Source organism: Pseudoliparis swirei, chromosome 23 (assembly GCF_029220125.1).
Source record: "Pseudoliparis swirei isolate HS2019 ecotype Mariana Trench chromosome 23, NWPU_hadal_v1, whole genome shotgun sequence".
Lineage (NCBI taxonomy): Eukaryota > Metazoa > Chordata > Actinopteri > Perciformes > Liparidae > Pseudoliparis > Pseudoliparis swirei.
The window spans coordinates 3,619,611-3,638,751 of NC_079410.1; the positions used below are offsets into that span (position 1 = coordinate 3,619,611).

Below are 19,141 nucleotides of genomic sequence, written 5' to 3' on the forward strand. Positions count from 1 at the left end.
TTACAAAATGAGACTAAAGTCCGATCAGGTTTATTGTAAAAACATTACAGCGGAAGGTAAAGTAACAGCACATTTAAAAACAACTACCAAAGAATCCCGCTACCACACACTGGACAAAATAATAAGAACAGTGGCAGAAGATCCAGACGAGGGTCAGGCACTTTGAGAGAAAGAGAGGAATAAGGTGTGTGTGTGTGTGTGTGAAAAGATCAACATATTCAAGTAAGGAAAGCCAGCGAGGGAAAAGAAAACAACAAAAACACCCGCGGGTGACAGTCAAAGACTTCGGAAGACAATATTCTAAATCTTACACCAAAGGAGACGAGAAATACGGTTTTAAAAACCTCTAAAATAAGAGGAGTACGCGGTCCATGGTTTCCATAGTGATCACACACCCAGCATCAGTGCAGGAGAGACTTCGGCGTGTAACAGTCATCCTTCTTTCTTCTCTTCTACGACTCGCAGGTAACAGTTACGCAAACAAGAAGTGCACGTTCATATAATATTTTCCTTTTTGGGAAATGCATTTTTAACTCACGTGTTGATGGGAACGGCGGCACACAGAAACATGGAATATATATATATATATCGCTACTTTTAAATCGTGCAAAATTGTTCTAAAAATACATTTTGTGCATTTTTAAAATAAAAAAAGTGATGAATGACAGAATGCTGGTTAAAATGAACGTTTGTGCTGTAAACTAGAAGCGGCGCCCTCAAGAGGAGTTAAAGGAGTGATTACGCGAGTATTCTTTTTGTACGTTGACCCAATTAGCCGACAGATTTGAATGTTGTGCGATATACAAAATAATATTACATCTTTATGTTTTAATCGTCTGGCTGCAGTCGCTCGTTTTCTTTCCCTTCCAACGACACGAACCTCGGGGGGGGGGGGTCAAAGGTCAAAACATTGCACATGGTTGTTGTTGTTATTCAAACAACAGAAAGGAAAGGAAACGAGGAAAAGGTCGGCCGAGGAGACAGACGGAGAATCAACCCGTGTCCTCGGCTGGTGGGGCAGCAGGAGTGCATTAGTGGATTTAGAGGGGGGGGGGGGGCTGTAACTGTTGATTCTACTGGCGTGTGCAATGTCGCCGTTAGACGACCAGTGGCGCCCAGTCGCTCGCCTTGCGTCCGTACTGGGAGAAGCAAAAAGGGAAAAGAGACATTTACAAGCTAAACAGGTTTTTATTTGTTGCTTTAAAAAATAATAAAGCTATATTTTAAGAAGTTTCAAATTACAAATTAAAATGAAAGAGTTACACCAAATCTGGCATCAGTTATATATATTTATATAATATATACATTATTTTTCTCTCCAATACTCCAAGACAAGTAGCTTTTGCTTTCTTTTAGATTACAAAGTGAGAAAGCCAAGTTGAAAAACATTCCCTCTCGCGGCCGCCAGAGGGCGCCAAAGCGCACGTACCTGAATGTCAGTGAGCTCCTTGTGGAACCGCTTCGCCAGGTCCGGACCGTTCTGCATGGTGGGGATCTCATAGGTCTGAGAGGGACAGAGACATTTTACTTATAAACTGTAAACTGAACTGTTAAAACATGTAAATAAATAAATATATATATTTAATTTGTTATATATATTTTGTTGTGTAGCAAAAATACGACTACAATCTGAATCCCTGATGAATAAATCCTTGTGGAAACCGGGGGTTCGAGGTCAGAACGAGCAAACCAGGAGGATATCAACTCTGCACCAGCAGACGCAAGAAGGACACGAGAAGGAAAGGACATGAGAAGGACACGAGGGAAGGTGAGCGCCCTCACCTTTTCCCCGTAGAGGAGGCTGCCGACGGGGCACACCACGCAGGCCGTCCCGGCCCCGAACACCTCCAGGATTCTGCCGGCCTCCAGAGCCCCCAGCAGCTCCTTCATGCCCATGGTGCGCTCCGTCACCTTGAACTCGCCCTGAAGGAGACGAGCAGGAAGCCGTGAGCAGAGTTCATGTGAATAGAGAGCTGTGAGCATTATAAATATATAAATAAGTACATAAATAAATATATATAAATGAATATATATATAAATAAATATATAAACTATATATATAAATTAATATATGAATAAATATATAAATTAATATATATGAATAAATATAAATTAAATATATATATATATACACATATATATATATAAATAAATAAATCTGTCCATCCGCATATAGTTTTGAGCCATCAGGATTTGGAGGAACCAGGTGCAGCAGAGGTGGGTTTTAACCTTTGCGTGTGCAAAATTTGAGGACACATTTAGGGTGAAATGTGAATTTAAAAACACGCGTGTGCCGCCTCGTGTTGGTCTCCTGCCCGGCGGACCTACCCAGGATCTGGCCAAGTCCAGCAGAGACTGTCTGGTGACTCCCGGGAGGATGATGCCATCCAGAGGAGGGGTGAACAACTCTTTCTCTGAAGAAGAAGAAACACAGTTTGAGCTTTCCATCACAACAATTAAGGCGTTTTAAAACATCCGGCGGCGAATGGGTCCGAACCTCCTTTCTCATTGGTCCAGTAGATGAAGAGGTTCATGGTGCCGACCTCGGTGATCTCCTCCTTCTCGCCGTACAGCCACAGGACCTGCTGGCAGCCGCGCTTCAACGCCTCGTTCTGCACCGCGATGGTGGGCCCGTAGTTACTAGAGGGGGCGGGACCAGAGGCGTCAAGAGGGGGCGGGGCAAAGGGCATCAATAAGGGGCAGGAAAAATGGCGACTTATTATTTGATTGGATTATTAGATATATATATATAATACAAATTATAAAAATATGTATATATATATATATATTTACATTTATGAATATATATATTTTTTCTTTTATATATATATATATAAATATAAATAAATATTTGTATTTATTCAATATATATATATATATATTTATTTATTTTATATTTTTCATGATGCATCATGAAAAATGCACAATTATACACTAATTGACAGGATTAAAGACTTTTATAATCTTACTGACCTTTTACATGCATATAGGATGACGTTTAAAAAAAATTAAATACTATTCCAACTCGTGACTTTTTGGTTCCTCTGACTCATTTGATATTGATTTGGCATTCTCTAGTATAATAATGTTATATGGCATATTGCATTATTGTTTTTTTAATGCCATACTATACGATGACTTCTCGTTTGAAACAATATTGGATTATTTTTACAAGGTTTTCATTTAATTTTAATTATATACCTATGCATTTACTATTTTATGACATACTATACAGTTATTTTCATGGCTTATTTTATAAGGATTTTTATGACACGACTTTTCTGGCACGTTAAAATATGACTTTTTAAAAATAGCATGTTAATGGTATGCTATAATTTGGACTTTTTAAACTGTATTTATTTGGCAAACAACGACTCGTGATATATTGTAGTCGGGATTCAAACTACTGGCACACAGACGCTCCATTTCTAGTTCATGAAAGGAGAAATAAATGTTAGAAAATTGAGTAAATTCTTGACGTTCTATATTCATACGGTTATAGTGCTTAGACTACTTTGTTGAAATGATATTTAAATGTATATAATAAATGTAACATTAAGGTTATAGGAGGGCACTTTTCCCTGAGGGTCGAGAAAGACATTTTAATAACTGGAACCGTTTTAAATTTTAATTTAAAAGAGGATACGAGTGGAGGTAAATATGTCCAATATTTTACTCTTTTTAGCTCCACATGCATAATGTTGAAAACACAATATTGGGCAACATTTCGATATATCTTTTTGTGTAAAGTATTGATATTAAAGGCTTAAAGTATCCATATTGGATGAGGTTTAATCGAGAAACAGCGTCATTACATACTTTGTCCACCAGAGGGTAGCGACGAGCAGATTTATCAACCAACTGTCCGCTTAGTGGGTTTTTGGTGGACAAAAAAAATAAAACCTCTGGAAGGAATCTGCATCCACATTGTTTACATAATGAACAATATAAATATATACCAAAAAAAACTATATGAATAATAATTTAAAAAAAGTTGTTATCTTTCTTTGCCGTTTGTTTCAGAGCAGCTGGAAACGACGACAAGAAGAATCTCCTCTTAAAAGATCTAATGTTTGAGAATGAAAGAAAAAAAATACACACACACACGGTCACACACACAGTCATACACAAGGTTACATACACACGGTCACACAGCTCCACGGTCACATGACCTGCTGCTGCCGCTACATCCAAGCCGCCAGGTGAAGTGGGTCGTATTGCATAATCTCGCTGGCAGCACGTTGAGATCGGAGGCAAAGAGAGACGAGTACAGGAGCGCCGCCACCCCCTCTAATAGCCTTCACCTGCCCCCTCTAATAACCTTCACCCCGCCCCCTCCAATAGCCTTCACCCGCCCCCTCCAATAGCCTTCACCAGCCCCCTCTAATAGCCTTCACTATGGGAAAAGAGTCAAAATAACTTCTGATCCGACTCCAGACGACCTTCAGTCAGACAAGGGAACACTCCACAGAACAAACCTCACAGGTAGGACAGGTTCCTCCAGACAGAAGAGTGACTCGTGGAGTTAGTGAGACGTTGAGCAACACGTTGAGCAACAGGTTCCTCTGAGGTGTTAAAATGTGTAATTGAGGATTACAAATCAAAATCAACTCTTCTTCTGAAGAAGAAAAAGAAGACAAGGTAGGAGAAGGAGAAGAAAAAGGAGAAAAAGAAGGACAAGAGAAAGAAGCTTATTTCAAAGCAAAGATGCTGTGTTGATGGAGTTTTGTTTCTGTAAAATCTGACATAAAAAATAAAAAAAATCGACCAATAATCTCAATATTGATCATCGTTGTTTTTTTTGCCGAGGTGCCGGCAGGAAGCTCACCCCCCCATCTTGTAGGCGCCCACGCCTCCTCGCCACGCCCTCACGAAGGACGGGTCGGCCAGCAGCGACACCGGGCTGAAGGAGCCGGTGGAGAAGTACGGACCCACCGGGCCCACGATCACAAAGATCATCGCCTGGGTGGGAGGAGACACGCCCAGGGACGGCTGGAGGAGAGGAGGAGGAGGAGGAGGAGGAGGGGTAATCAGGAGTCAGTCGGGACCGCGTGCAGACCACCAGCTGGTGTCCATCCCGTGAGGGGGCGGAGCTACAGTCACCTCGGTCCCGATGAAGGTGGGCCTGATGTAGAGGCTGGCGTCCTGGGAGAAGGGGACCCAGTCCTGGTCCAGCTCCACCAGCTTCTTGATGCACGTCAGCAGCTCCTCCTGGTCATAGAGCTGCAGCCGGAGCACAGGAGAGATCATTAAACACTATCCCACGACTTTCCCACGACTATCCCACGAGTTTTATATGACTATTCCACGAGTTTTCTATGACTTTCCCACGACTATTACACAAGTTTTTCACGACTATTCCACGATTTCCCCGACTATTTAACTACTATTCCACGACTTTTCCACGACTATCCCACGAGTTTTATATGACTATTCCACGACTTTTCTATGACTATCCCACGACTTTTAACCAAATTTTCATTTTGCATAAATGAAAAAGAGAAGATGTGGTATTTAAACTAACAGTGAGAATCCCAAAGCCGTCAGTATAAAACCTTAAATGACTCAAATGAACAATAGTTTAGATTAAAAGAATAAACATCCATGTCTTCTCGGTTATGGTGCGTTCACTTGCAGCACGGCAAAATGTGCGAATATGAAAGAGAGCGTATGATACCGGCTTATATTTAGAGCGTCATCCGTTCAAAAAGCATTTTAATTATTTAAAACTCAGCGTAAATGAAGATATGAATATATCACGTTTACAGGACTTTACAAAAACTATTCACGGCCTGGAAATAACCATTTAACATTCCATGACTTTTCCAGGTTTTCCATGACCGTATGAACCCTGAGCCGTACAGGAGAAGCAAAACACAACAGAGGACTGGGTTTTAAAGGGGAAGCGCTCCAGAACGAGTCAAACTCTCAGATTAAAAAGAACTCGTCGTTCACAGTCAATCGCTGTTCGTTCGTCGTGGAACAGGAAACATGGAACATGGAACCCGTGGTTCTCTTCCTCGTGGACCGGTCTGCGTGGCAGAGGTCAGAGGTCGTGTTCCAGTGCTTCTTTGTGTCAACTCGTCCGTCCGGGTTTGTTCCGGGTGTTCGGTCCAAACCGGGCGCGCTGCCAAGAGATTACGCAACACGGAGAATGTTGTTGCCGGGCGGACGCTGACGCACCGGTTTGAGGAGTTGGAGTCGTCTTTTGCACGTAGATATGTGCGTTAGTGATCATTTACTTATTATTTGCTATTTAATTACTCAAATCCACAATCCTCTCCCGGTTCATGAAAAAAAACAACGTATACTTTTTACCGAGAACTTTACAAGAAAAAGTGCTCTAGCAAGTGTTCGATTAACGGGAGAATCGTCACTGAAGGTCATTTAAAGTCACTGAGGGGTCACTGAAGGTCACTCAGGGGTCACTGAAGGTCACTCAGGGGTCATTTAAAGTCACTAAAGGGTCACTTAAAGTTACTGAGGGTCACTCAGGGGTCAACGAGGGTCACTGAGGGCAACTGAAGGTCACGCAGGGGTCACTGAAGGTCATTGAGGGCAACTGAAGGTCACTGAAGGTCATTTAGGGCAACTGAAGGTCATTGAGGGTCATTTAGGGCAACTAAAGGTCACTGAAGGTCATTGAGGGTCACTGAAGGTCACTGAAGGTCACCAAAGGTCACTGAAGGGTGCATGCGCTCACGGGCAGGCTGCTCCTGTGGGCGCTGCGGTGCATCCTCTCCATGTTCAGCATCGGCCTGAAGAGGCGGATGTGGTTGTCCTCGCCGCGGAACGCCTTCATGCCCTCAAACAGCTGCGGACACGAAGCGCACGCCACTGTCAACAACAACAACAACAACAACAACAACAACTTCCCTGCCGGCTCCTCACCTCGATGGAGTAGTGCAGGGCGGAGCTGGCCGGGTGCAGCGACAGGTTCTGGAACGGTTTGATGTGCGGCGCCTCCCAGCCGCCCGCCGCCGACCAGCTGATGGTCAACATGTGGTCCGAGAAATGTTTACCGAACACCAGAGAGGACGGGTCGGGCTTCGGCCCGCAGGAGGCGCTGCGCTCCACCACCAGGTCAGACGCCTAGAGGGGGAGGAGGAGGAGGAGGAGGAGGAGAGGAGAGGAAAGAAGAAAAGGAAAGAAGTAGAGGCGGAGGAGAGGAGGAAAGAAGACAATAAGGAGAAGAGGGAAGAAGGAGAGAAGTAGAGGCGGAGGAGGAGGAGAGGAGAAGGAGGAGAAAAGAGGAAAGAAGAAAATAAGGAGAAGAGGAAAGAAGAAAAGTAAAGAATGAGAGAAGTAGAGGAGGAGAGGAGGTGAGAAGAGGAAAGAAGGAGAGGCGTGGAGAAGGTGAGAAGAGAAGGAGAGGAGAGTAGGAGAGAAGTAGAGGAGGGGAGGAGAGGAGAGAAGGAAAGAAGGAGAAGAGTAGAATAGAAGAGGAGAAAGAGACGGGACGAGAGCCGGCCACGGAAACATTGATTGTTTTTAAATCTCCGATATTCTGCTTTGAACAAACAGTCCCTGAACGTTACGCGAGAGTCGGTCGACTCATCTGGTCGATTGAGACAATTAATTAAATTAAACTGTAATTAAATATGAACAAGAGGCCGAGGGAGAGAGGGAGAGAGAGAGAGAGAGAGAGATGGAGAGAGAGAGAGAGAGAGAGAGCGGGGGAGGAACTTTAATCTCCAGCATGAGGCGCGTGTCCCTTCCCGCTCGCCGGAGCGAGCTGCGACACGTCGGAACTGGAGCTGGAGGCGATGACCTCACGCCTCACCTGGTGGGTCAGGTGTGAATGTTTCTCCTCATTACCTTGAAGGAGCTGGCGGAGCGGACCCCGCCGAGGGACAGGGGGAGGGCCTGAACCAGGCGTCCATGGAGTGCCTGCAAAAACAAACACTTTAATAAAACATGTATTTATATTATTGTTATTAGTTACAAGTATTTGCCTGACAACTTTTTTTCAAAATACAAATGTGTATATATATATATATATATACATATAGTCTTCTCAGGGAACCACAATTAATCTGGCCTTGGGAGGGCGGGAGGGGAACAAAGGGACAACATGTCATGACGTGTGTGTGACTCCAGTCATTCTGCCAGTAACAGGTGTGTGTGTGTGTGTGTGTGTGTGTGTGTGTGTCACTGTAACTCCAGGCTACAAAGTGAGGAATGCAAGGTTTAAGGAAGTAGTTGAATAAATCCTGTGTGTGTTCATATGACCCCAAAAAAAGCAACCACCAAAAATAATGATAATAATAATAATAATAATGGCAATTATTGCCTTTATTCTATTGTATAACTTCTAGGATGTTTTAATTATGTGATTTTAAGTGTCTTTAAGTAATTCGAAAAGCGCTATCCAAATTTAATGCATTATTATTATAATTATTATTATTATTATATAGTTGGTTCCTGTCCCTGTTGGCAGTGAAGATGAAGATGACGATAACAATGGCAGTTGTTAGCAGAGTTGATGCCAACAATATGACAACAGCATAAACGTTTTTGGGGCAACGATAAGTTAGAGGAGTTAATCATCAAATATTAGTGTGAGGTCTGTGACCTGCACCTCGTGACATTTGTTTTTTTAATTGTATTTGGACTCACAGTGAACAAATATATAGAAATAGCAAAGCGAGTAAATAGAAATTTAAAAGATAAACAATAAAACTAGGAGCAGCAGCGATGTGAGGGACTCAATTAAAGCATAAATATGACCTAGTTGGTAACTTTAAATCATACATTAAAGTATAATTTGCTCACTGGACGTCAGCCAGCCGGACACGTCACCGCGAAGATATCGAGATGAGTTTTTACGACGCTTTTGTTGTTGTTGTTGATTCAGGTAAACAAGACTGTTTAAATTCACACACATTCGTCCCCGCGGTCCCGGCTTGATGACCTTTTCCCCGCCGCGTTGTTTGACAACACTTGGTCCTCCGGAGATAAACTGAGCGATTATCTCAGTTAATGTTTTTATGGTCGTCCTTATCGCGCGGAGTGACCCGCTGACCGGGACGGTCCACGCGAACAGTGATAAACAAACGGTCAGTGAACTCACCGTTCGGAGCGCTGCCATCTCCGCGACGTAGAAATGACAAGTCGCGATAAGGAGTCCGTGTGGAAACAAACACGGAGCTCAAAGTCAACTTCAGTTCCGCTTTGAAATACGAGACGCTGTCGACTGAAACCTCCCACACGAACTGCTTCTCGGTATATATGTATATAAAATATGCCAAGGAGCAGTTTGTACATGAATATATATATATAAATATATATATATAAATACATATATATATTTAATTATATATTATATAATATATTTATATATATATAATATATTAATATACTAATATATGTATTATATATAAATAAATAAATATATGTATATATGTATATATTATTATATGTATTATATATGAATAAATAAATATGGATATTTATATATCAATAAATATAAATATGTATTTATTTACATATAATACATATACATATATATAATATATATAATATATATATTTATTTTTATATAATAAATATAATATATCATATATAATATACAATACATAATATATATTATATATACATATAAATATATATCTACAGATTTATATCTACATTTATATAATAAATATATACATTATATATAATATATATATATATATTATGTGACTGCTTTTTATTTTTATTTCTTTAAATTCTGTTGTTTTGGGGTTAATATTTAAACAGCCCTCTTACTGTTCATAAAGACGTTAGTCGAAATAATAATTAGTTAATCAAATTTCATTTAAAAAACAACCCAGCAAAAATCAAGATTTATACAATCTCGAAAATATGTTCCTCTCAAGGACGTCATTGAGTGCGTGACGAAGCGGGACATCTGATTGGCGGAGAGCAGCAGGCACATCAACCGGGTTTATTCGAGGTCACGCAGGTCGATGCTGATTGGTCGGTCGCGGGTGGGAGGGGCGCAGCTCTCGTTGCACTAGATGCCGACACTTTAACACGACTACAGCCAAAAGGACGAGGTTTCACTTTGTATTATATTAAATGAAAACCATGTGTATTCACCACCGTGTCGTGTTCATCTGAGTAGTGTGAACACAAGAAACTCATCAGAAGTTGCTGTTATATTTATGTTTTTTTAACAAAGATAAAAAACAATATCATTTGTTGTCTTATTCAATTTTTTAATCGGCTCCAACTATTTTGGGAACACCTTTTCTCTTTGGTGAGAAGAGCTTCGTTCCAGCAACACGTTGTTGTATACGCTGCATTTGTGACACCTGGACCGGAAGTGCCTGTTTACATCTGCACACGTGATTTTTAAGCATCTAGTTTCATTTACTAACCTCTGGTAAATTATTCTGTTTTTATATAACTGCTGCTCAGAGGTATTTGTTGAACAATTGATCAGCGTTTTGTTCTCCATGTACAAAACTAAATATGATATATTTATAAAGAGGACTTTCTACAAGCTAAAAGCACGAGAGAACTTTAAGACGTGAACTGAATCAATCTTTTGTGACAGCGGAGTAGAACATTAGTGAATGTTTAATCTCCAGTTAAATATTTAATCTGCTAAACAAGCCGACTGGAGACCAGGACGAGTTTATTCATATGGAACAATTTATTGGCTTCAAAATAAGACAAACATCTTTTTTAGAACAATTTTTAAAAAACAGGCAAAGATCATATGTGACAAACCATAAAAGAACATAAGATTGAAAGTTTTAAGGCAAAACAAAGGATATTATTAATATTAAAAATGGAATAAAAATAATGCTGATTCTAAAATAAAAGTTTACCAGTTAACCAAAACACATTGACCCGAATGTAAAGCGTGCAAAGATATTACAGTTATTCTCAAATACTAAAACACTAAAACCCAATGAACACAGTTCTCAGCTGCCTGAACTCATTTAGCTAATAGTCTGTTGTCAAAACCTTAAACTATTTCACACGGTAAAACACAACTTGCAGATCTCACTTCGACATTCAGCAAAACTCTATAAACTCATTCTCATCTCAAAACACATTGTGCCCTCTCGTGCACACGTCATCCATACTGTAAACACAAGGGGCAACAATCAAATACAAATAGAGAACACACGTCGTTGATTAAACAATCCCTCAAAATTGATTTCACGTGTATCAAATGATGTGACACAACCAATATGTACCAATATAAGCCAGTGTAGAGCAAACAGGTGGTTGAAGGTGGGAAGGAAAAAGCCTGAGAATGGAAAGAAACAATGCGAGAGGACGAGGACAAGCGCGTATGCGAGGTGGGCGACGAGGAAGACGAATAGGAAGAGGAAGACAAAGAGTGGACGTATCTGATGGCATTGGAGCAGCAGTCATAAACCATGCAGCAGGACTTAGAGTTCCCCCAATGGGAGCCGACGTCCTGTGTGACATTCAGAGGAGCGAACAGGGTCCGGATGCTACTGTATTGTTGTGATTGCTCGTTTACTGTCCTACTCTATCTGCAGCTGCTTCAATAGACACACAAGAGGCTTGTCCCCCCGTCGCCTCAGGACAAATGGTACGGCCTTGAGCATCGTGCTTTCTATCTGTCACAGTAACTGACTGATCAATAGATGTTGACGGGTTGCAGGTTCATGTCAACAAAGAACAAGAAGTCCAGCCTCACAGAGACAAAGGACACGCTGTGAGATGAGGGGTGCAGTCCTGTAACAATAGGGTACAAGGAGGAGGAAGAACAAAGGAATCCAGAGAGCAAAGCACAGGAGGGATTTCAGATACATTTTTAGCGACTGTGATAAAACACGTTTTCGCTCATATGAAATTTGTTTTGAGATTAAAAAATCGACTTCTCCCTGAGAACTATATGTTTTGAACAATGTGTTTTCTATTTATTGGTGTATTGTTTACTGACTGCTTGATCGTGGATATTATTTTGATCACTTTGTGTATGACTTGAGAGCAGCGGTGGATTCTGAGCACAGGTTGTGAAGCGAAGGTTTCATTTTGCAAGAGGATTCAGAGGTTTGGGAAAAAGTGCTGACGGTCCGGTTTTGAGTTTACAGTTTTGAGAAAATGGGAGAGCGGTTCAAGAAATGAGTCTCAGCTATCGAGAAAAACTGTAATAAGAATCAATTTTAGAGAGCGTGGAGAGAGGGAGTGAGGAGAGAGTGAGTGAGGAGAGAGTGAGTGAGTGAGGAGAGAGTGTGAGCAGAGAGAGAGAGCGAGGAGAAAGAGAGAGCGAGGAGAAGAGAGTGAGTGAGGAGAGAGTGAGTGAGGAGAGAGTGATTGAGGAGAGTGAGTGAGGAGAGAGTGAGTGAGGAGAGAGAGTGAGGAGAGAGTGAGTGAGGAGAGAGTGAGTGAGGAGAGAGTGAGTGAGGAGAGAGTGAGTGAGGAGAGAGTGAGTGAGGAGAGAGTGATTGAGGAGAGTGAGTGAGGAGTCAGGCAGGGACCCGGCTCTTGACCCCGAAGTCTAGCTCCGCCCCTCCGGTGACCAGCAGATCGATCCCGGTGCAGAAAGTGGCGTCAGCGGCCAGGAACAAGGCGGCCAGGCCGAGCTCCGCCTCAGTGCCCATGCGCCCCAGCAGCTGTTGAGGAGACGTGCACAGAGGCGTCACTCCTCACTCCTCACTCCTCACTCCTCACTCCTCACTCCTCACTCCAGTTTTGTTTATCTTAAATATAACTTCCCTCTGAGCTGTTCGCAAAGTAAAGCAAATATTGCTAAATCAAAAAAAATGCTGATTAGTACAAGAGTTCCCAGATTTGTTAAAGACACTTTTTACGATCTTGTCGGTTGGATTCCCAAAACTTCAAAGCAGCCTCGACACCACCTGCAGCTCGGGGAACTCACCTGGTGGCTTTCTGCCAGTTTGATGGTGGCGGCGGCGTCCGGCGTCAGAGCGGCTAACTCCTCCCACAGAGGCGTCAGAACGTTGCCGGGAGAGATGCTGCGACATAATGACATCACATATATAACATATATATAACATATATAACATATATTTATATATAACATATAACATATATAACATTTATACAACATATATAAATATATATATAAAATATATACAACATATATACACCATATATATAACATATATATAAAATATATACAACATATATACACATATATATATAACATATATATACCATATATATAACATATAATCTTCTAGGACCTGCTTTTATGTTTCTATATGTATTTTATTGCACCATCTTTTACAGTGTATTGCACTCTGCTCTTTTAACATGTTTTGGTTTGTTATTACCTTCGCATTGAAAATGCCGGAAGGTTATGTTTTGATCGCCGTGTATTTATTTATTTATTTATTTGTATGCGTGTTATTCTCAAAACTCAAAAAATATTGAACCGAATCGCATGAAATTTGGTGGGATGATTGTTTATTATCCGGGGACCAGTTGATTAGATTTTGGGATCGATCGGGTCAAAGGTCATGAACAGGTCAAAATCTTTCCCAGAACTCAAAAAGTATTGAACCGAATCGCATGAAATTTGGTGGGATCATTGTTTATTATCCGGGGACCAGTTGATTAGATTTTGGGATCGATCGGGTCAAAGGTCATGAACAGGTCAAAATCTTTCGCAGAACTCAAAAAGAATTGAACCGAATCGCATGAAATTTGGTGGGATGATTGTTTATTATCCGGGGACCAGTTGACTAGATTTTGGGATCGATCGGGTCAAAGGTCAAGGTCAAAGGTCATGAACAGGTCAAAATGTTCTTGAATCGCCTGAAATTTGGTGGGATGATTGGTTATTATCCGGGGACCATTTGATTAGATTTTGGGATCAATCGGGTCAAAGGTCAAGGTCAAGGTCATGGAAAGGTCAAACTCTTTTTTTACCATAGCACGATACATTTTTGTCCAATTGGCATGCAACTAATGCCAAAATGTTCATAATTCAATGCCCAATCTTGTGATATGCGAAGGTATGCGCTCTACCGAGTGCCCATTCTAGTTGTGTAATTGTTTTAATTGACTAATGTCCTGCACTTTGTGATAAGTGCAAAATAAATACACTTTACCTACTTATACACACTTATTAAAACATACACACTTTGTTATTAGGTGAATACATTTACTCCAGGGTTGTAGTTCACTTATTTTATGCTCTTTCCAAGATGCATATTTGTACTACACTGTATTAATCTGATTGATGTATAGTAAACTTGTATAGCTTTTATAAAATACAAGTTAAAACCAGTTATTCCAACTTTTTTGGCCTTTAACCCTCTTTAAAATAAATAAATATGTATTTAAATAACTTTCATGAGACCCAAAGAGGTAAATAGTAATAAATATAAATCAGAATGTTGTTTTTTCTTCTTCCATCAATCATCTCACGACCACTCAGATTTATATGGGGACCCCTTTGGTCGGGAAACATCTTAACGAAACTAACTAAGCAACTAACTAAACAACTAACTAACTAAAAAAACACATAACTAACTAATTATATAACTAAATGAATAAATAAATAAATTACTCACTAAATAAATAAATAACTCACAAAATAACTAACTAATTATATAAATAAATAACTCACTAAATAAATAACTAATTAACTAACCAACTAACGAACTAAATAAATACATAATTAACTAACCAACGAACTAACTAAATAAATAAATAACTATCCAACTAATTCAGCAACGTTTGTGTTCTACTTCTGCAGATTACATTTACGCTTTAAAAAAATAATCATAAAAGTGTTAATATTCTAAAAGTTATTAAAAGTGTTAATATTCTAAAAGTGTGTTATCCACAGAGTGTTTGTTCCTGTAATCCAACGTGCAGTGTAATAATCCAATGTGCAGTGTAATCTCTGCATCAGATAATTTCTCACCAGTTCACTCTCACGTTGTGGAGACTCTCGTCCACGGCCATCGCCTTTGTCATGGACACGATCGCCCCCTTGTGGAGAACAACGCGCATTACATGTTATCTCTCTTAAATTGAGAGAACACTTATCCTTTTTCTTCTTCTTCTTCTTGAACTCACCTTGGTGGCGACGTACGGCGCAGCGTCTCTCTGGCCGATGGTCGCAGTCAGACTGGACACGTTGATGATGTTTCCCTGACGCTGTCGCAGGTAAGGCAACGCATACTGAGGAGAGAGTGAGACCTCCTTCATCACTTCAAAGATCATACGTAGTGTGTTTATGGGTGTGTGAGGGAGGTGAAGAAAGGTCGTAATAATAATAAAATGTTTTATTTGGAACTGATGATCGGTCACTACTGAGTACTTTATGGAAGCGTTGAATTCAATCCGCTGACATTTAAATTTTAATATATATATCTGAATTTATTAGTTTTAATAAACCATCCCTCCATTTATTTATTACATTTTGTTAATTGCTTTAAATTAAATTTAGACTACTTAATTTTAATCCAAATTAAATAATCTGTTGTTGTGTCCAATGTTGCAAAAAGTATATATATATATACACACAATCATATCATACATTTATATATAAAATAATAATATATAACTTTTTTCCAACATTGGACACAACAAAAATAGAATTTGTAAAACCCAAAATAAAAATATATTTAACTTCATCAGATTACATACATTCAGATACATGTCTTTATAAAATATAAAAAATACAAACCCTTCTTTCTTCACGTGCATCTCTAATATTATTATTAGTATAACTATCATAAATAATAATAATAAAGAATTTAATTGTGATAATATTTCACAATCCAGTTGATTTTAAGAGTTAAATCCTTACAGCCCTTCTTTGCTTCTTTATTATCTTTGTAATAATTTAATTCAAGTCATTTCGAGAAGTTTTGCACACGTTACTTTGGAGGCCAGGAAGTAGTTGACGAGGTTCAGATTCAGCAGGTCCCTGAACTCCTCTCCCGGGGTGTCATCGGTGGGTTTATGAGGCGGGTCTACAGACAAAAAACAAACACGAAATAAAAAATAAAAAAAATATTAAAAGGTGACGCGTGACCGCATCGTGACGTCATGCTGCAGGCGCGAGACTCACGCCACCCGGCGTTGTTGACCAGGCAGTCCACGGCTCCATAGTGCTCCACCGCGACCGCGACCAGTCTCTGTGGGGGCGACGTCACACCGGTGTCACACCAGTTGAATTTAAACAATAAAACCAGTTGTACACGCGTCGGTCACGTGACCGTGTTCCACCTGAGGCTGCGGCAGTACCTTGATGTCGTCCTCCTTGGAGACGTCGCACCGGACGAACCTGCAGGATCCCGCACCGGCGCCGTTTAGCTCCGCCTCCAGAGACTCACCTGCTGCACCTGTTAGGCCAGGGGTGGGCAAACTTTTTGACTTGCGGGCCACAATCGGTTCTAAAATTTGACAGAGGGGCCGGGCCAGGAGCATTTGGACACGCAATGTAATTTATTAAACCTGGAGATTGCGTCTGATTTTTATACATTTCAATTGAAGGTGCAAAGTTAAAGAAATCGACATTTAGTGGAAAAAGATCAATGGAATCACTTTCAACATTCAAAACATATTATTACCCAACGAAATAATGAAGCTCAATAATTTCTAATTGTTTTAAACCCCGCAAAATAATGGACGGATTGTCTCAGCTCTCTATATGAGGCACAATTGTCCTCAGGTACAAGTGGAAAGAGAAAATATGGCCCTAAAGCTGAAAATTGAAGTTAGATTAAAAAAAATTCTTCATATCTCTTCTGAAAACACACTTTTACTCATGTGGACGAACTGTTTTTGTGTTTGAAATTGGTTTTCCAAAGGTCATAGGTTCACAAAAGCAGTGAAATATCTGAATACAATGCTAGATACATGTAAATAAATGTGGAAAACTAAATTTGTTATTATCGTTTTGAGTAAAAATGATGTGGTCCGTCACACATTCACCAAAATGATAAAGATGGGACTGAGAAATGACTTCATATTGCAGATACAGTTTCATGGGGTGTGTGCAAATAAAAAATTACCATTACATTTTTAAAAATAAATAAATATGTATTGTACATAAATAAATAAAACTACATTATATACATGTTGAGAAATAGAAAACAGAACACAACTATTGGCACAGACTATTTACAATATGGCTTCACTATAATAACATCATGTCATCGTGTCATGCTGGTGGTCCTCCGGGGCACGAGACCTCTTTGCTGGCCGGGCAGGTGGAGCTGCAGGCGCTGGTGAATCCTCTCTGTAAAATACAATAGCCTACTAGTCAGCACCGCGCACATGTAACGAACACCGTGACGTGACACGTAACGTCTAGTAAAGACTCTTACCCGGTCCAAGTGGACCTCTTGTGGCTGCGTGTTCCTCCTCGTGGCTCTGCAGCTCCTTCAGGCTCCGCGCTGCTCGCCAAAATCACTGCGGCTGTTTCTAAATGAGCGTCACCTGTGTGGTGGGCGGGTGCTTTGTGATTTACTGAGTGTTCATTGGTTGTTGTTTTTTCGCAAAATGTTGACAGACAAACGGATTGACAAATCACGGTGAAGGGTTTCGTGTGACGAGTACTTTCCGCGCCAACGCACACCGGAAGTAAACAAAGTCGCGATTTGGAGAAGATCGGCGGGCCGGATTAAAAAGCCTAACGGGCCGGATGTGGCCCGCGGGCCGTAGTTAGCCCATGTCTGTGTTAGGCATTGTTTTTCAGGATTTTTCAAAATAAATGTTTATTTAGCTTTGACGCGTCTTTCAGTACAATCGAAACATACTTTTACTTTAGTTTATATATATATATATATACATATATATAAAAATATAAATATATAATTCTACTTATATATATATATAAATTGAATTATTTATATACATATATAAGTAGAATTATATATATATATATATATATATGTGTGTGTGTAATGGTATCAATGGTAAAACAAACTAGTTTATACAACATCCAGACAGGGATTTACAAATAAGTTAACAATTAATATAAAGTTAACCATTAATATAAAGTTCCTACATTCGCTGCATTGATAAATTATAACTGTAACCAATAAAACAATGTGTTCCTGCTTTATTTTGAATACTTTTACACTACTTTGTACCATTTTGAATGCAGGACCTTTATGCTAACGGAATAGTTTCAGAGTTTCTTCTTTTACATAAAGATCTTCTTCTTCCCCCACTACTTATTCTAATAGGTACACATATTGATTTATTGATCTGTAAACAACTCAAAGTAAAGTTCACGGACCTCCTCTTGCACAGAACACCACTTTGGCTCCATTCTCCACTGAAAGCATAAAAGAAAGAAAGAAAAGCAAAACAGTTTCATGATTCCACTTGTTGCTGAGGAATCCACATTATAAATAACAATAATGACCAAATAACAATAATTACCAAACACTCTGACGATGCCTCTCCCGATCCCTTTGGACCCTCCGGTCACAATCACCACTTTGTTTTGGTATCGCAGCGACATGTCGATCCTAAATGTCGGCCCCTGAACGCCTCGGAGCTGATAGCACAGCACGAGACCAGGAAGTAGTGGCCCCTCTTCAGTTTCATCACCACTATTCAAATCACCAAATCACGCGGTTGGCTCTGCTGCCTTCAGGGGATGTTGCGAGTATTGGAAATCACAAACTTCACTCAAAAACTGTCGATAAAGTTGGACATTTAGTCGGCAAAATGTGAATTTAAAGACAGGTAATTGAAAGTTCATGAACACACCCTGGAATAAGTGACATTAAACCTTTTGTGTGTGTTTGAATGACAGTAACTCGATAAGAAAATCCCAACGATGACCTGACAGAGGTTTCATGGGCGTCTGCACGAACACGACCGCGAGACGCTGTAAAAGTAGAGGAAATATTTGATGATTTTAAGCGGATGGCGTCTCAGGTGAACACGCTGACCTGCTCCCTGAAGGCAACACGAGGTTCTTCCTCTTGGGACAGAACACCTTCATCTACAGTCGTTGAGATGTTTTATGAAGCTGGAATTTACTCGACATCTTTGAAGGCAACATTTTTATAGCGCTTCCTTGTTTTGGGAATTGTATTTTTACTTCATGCACTAAGACACGGGCCTCTTCTTCTTTTTCTTTTTCCTCATCTTCTTCTTCTTTTTCCTCATCTTCTTCTTCTTTTTCTTTTTCCTCATCTTCTTCTTCTTTTTCCTCATCTTC

General features: G+C 40.2%; 1 protein-coding gene across 3 annotated transcripts; it reads right to left on the reverse strand.

Annotated features, from left to right (window-relative positions):
- Positions 1–14: 14 nt before the first annotated feature.
- LOC130188690 (branched-chain-amino-acid aminotransferase, cytosolic-like) lies at positions 15–18,468 on the reverse strand. 3 transcript variants are annotated; one of them, XM_056407127.1, is made up of 18 exons: positions 18,352–18,468; positions 18,206–18,244; positions 16,204–16,301; positions 16,028–16,094; positions 15,838–15,929; positions 15,028–15,132; positions 14,873–14,940; positions 12,854–12,950; positions 7,819–7,890; positions 6,892–7,092; positions 6,704–6,814; positions 5,104–5,223; positions 4,829–4,992; positions 2,498–2,640; positions 2,329–2,414; positions 1,783–1,923; positions 1,430–1,504; positions 15–1,139 (listed from the first exon to the last, which is right to left on the reverse strand). In XM_056407127.1, exons 1-18 carry the CDS (start codon positions 18,431–18,433, stop codon positions 1,098–1,100), a joined length of 1,803 nt encoding a protein of 600 aa, XP_056263102.1. In that variant the 5' UTR covers positions 18,434–18,468; the 3' UTR covers positions 15–1,097. The 3 variants fall into 3 exon arrangements, with proteins under 3 accessions (XP_056263102.1, XP_056263103.1, XP_056263104.1); XM_056407128.1 differs by lacking the exons at positions 12,854–12,950; positions 14,873–14,940; positions 15,028–15,132; ... (3 more) ...; positions 18,206–18,244; positions 18,352–18,468 and adding an exon at positions 9,074–9,176; XM_056407129.1 differs by lacking the exons at positions 12,854–12,950; positions 14,873–14,940; positions 15,028–15,132; ... (3 more) ...; positions 18,206–18,244; positions 18,352–18,468 and adding an exon at positions 8,886–8,945.
- Between the last annotated feature and the right edge of the window lie 673 nt (positions 18,469–19,141).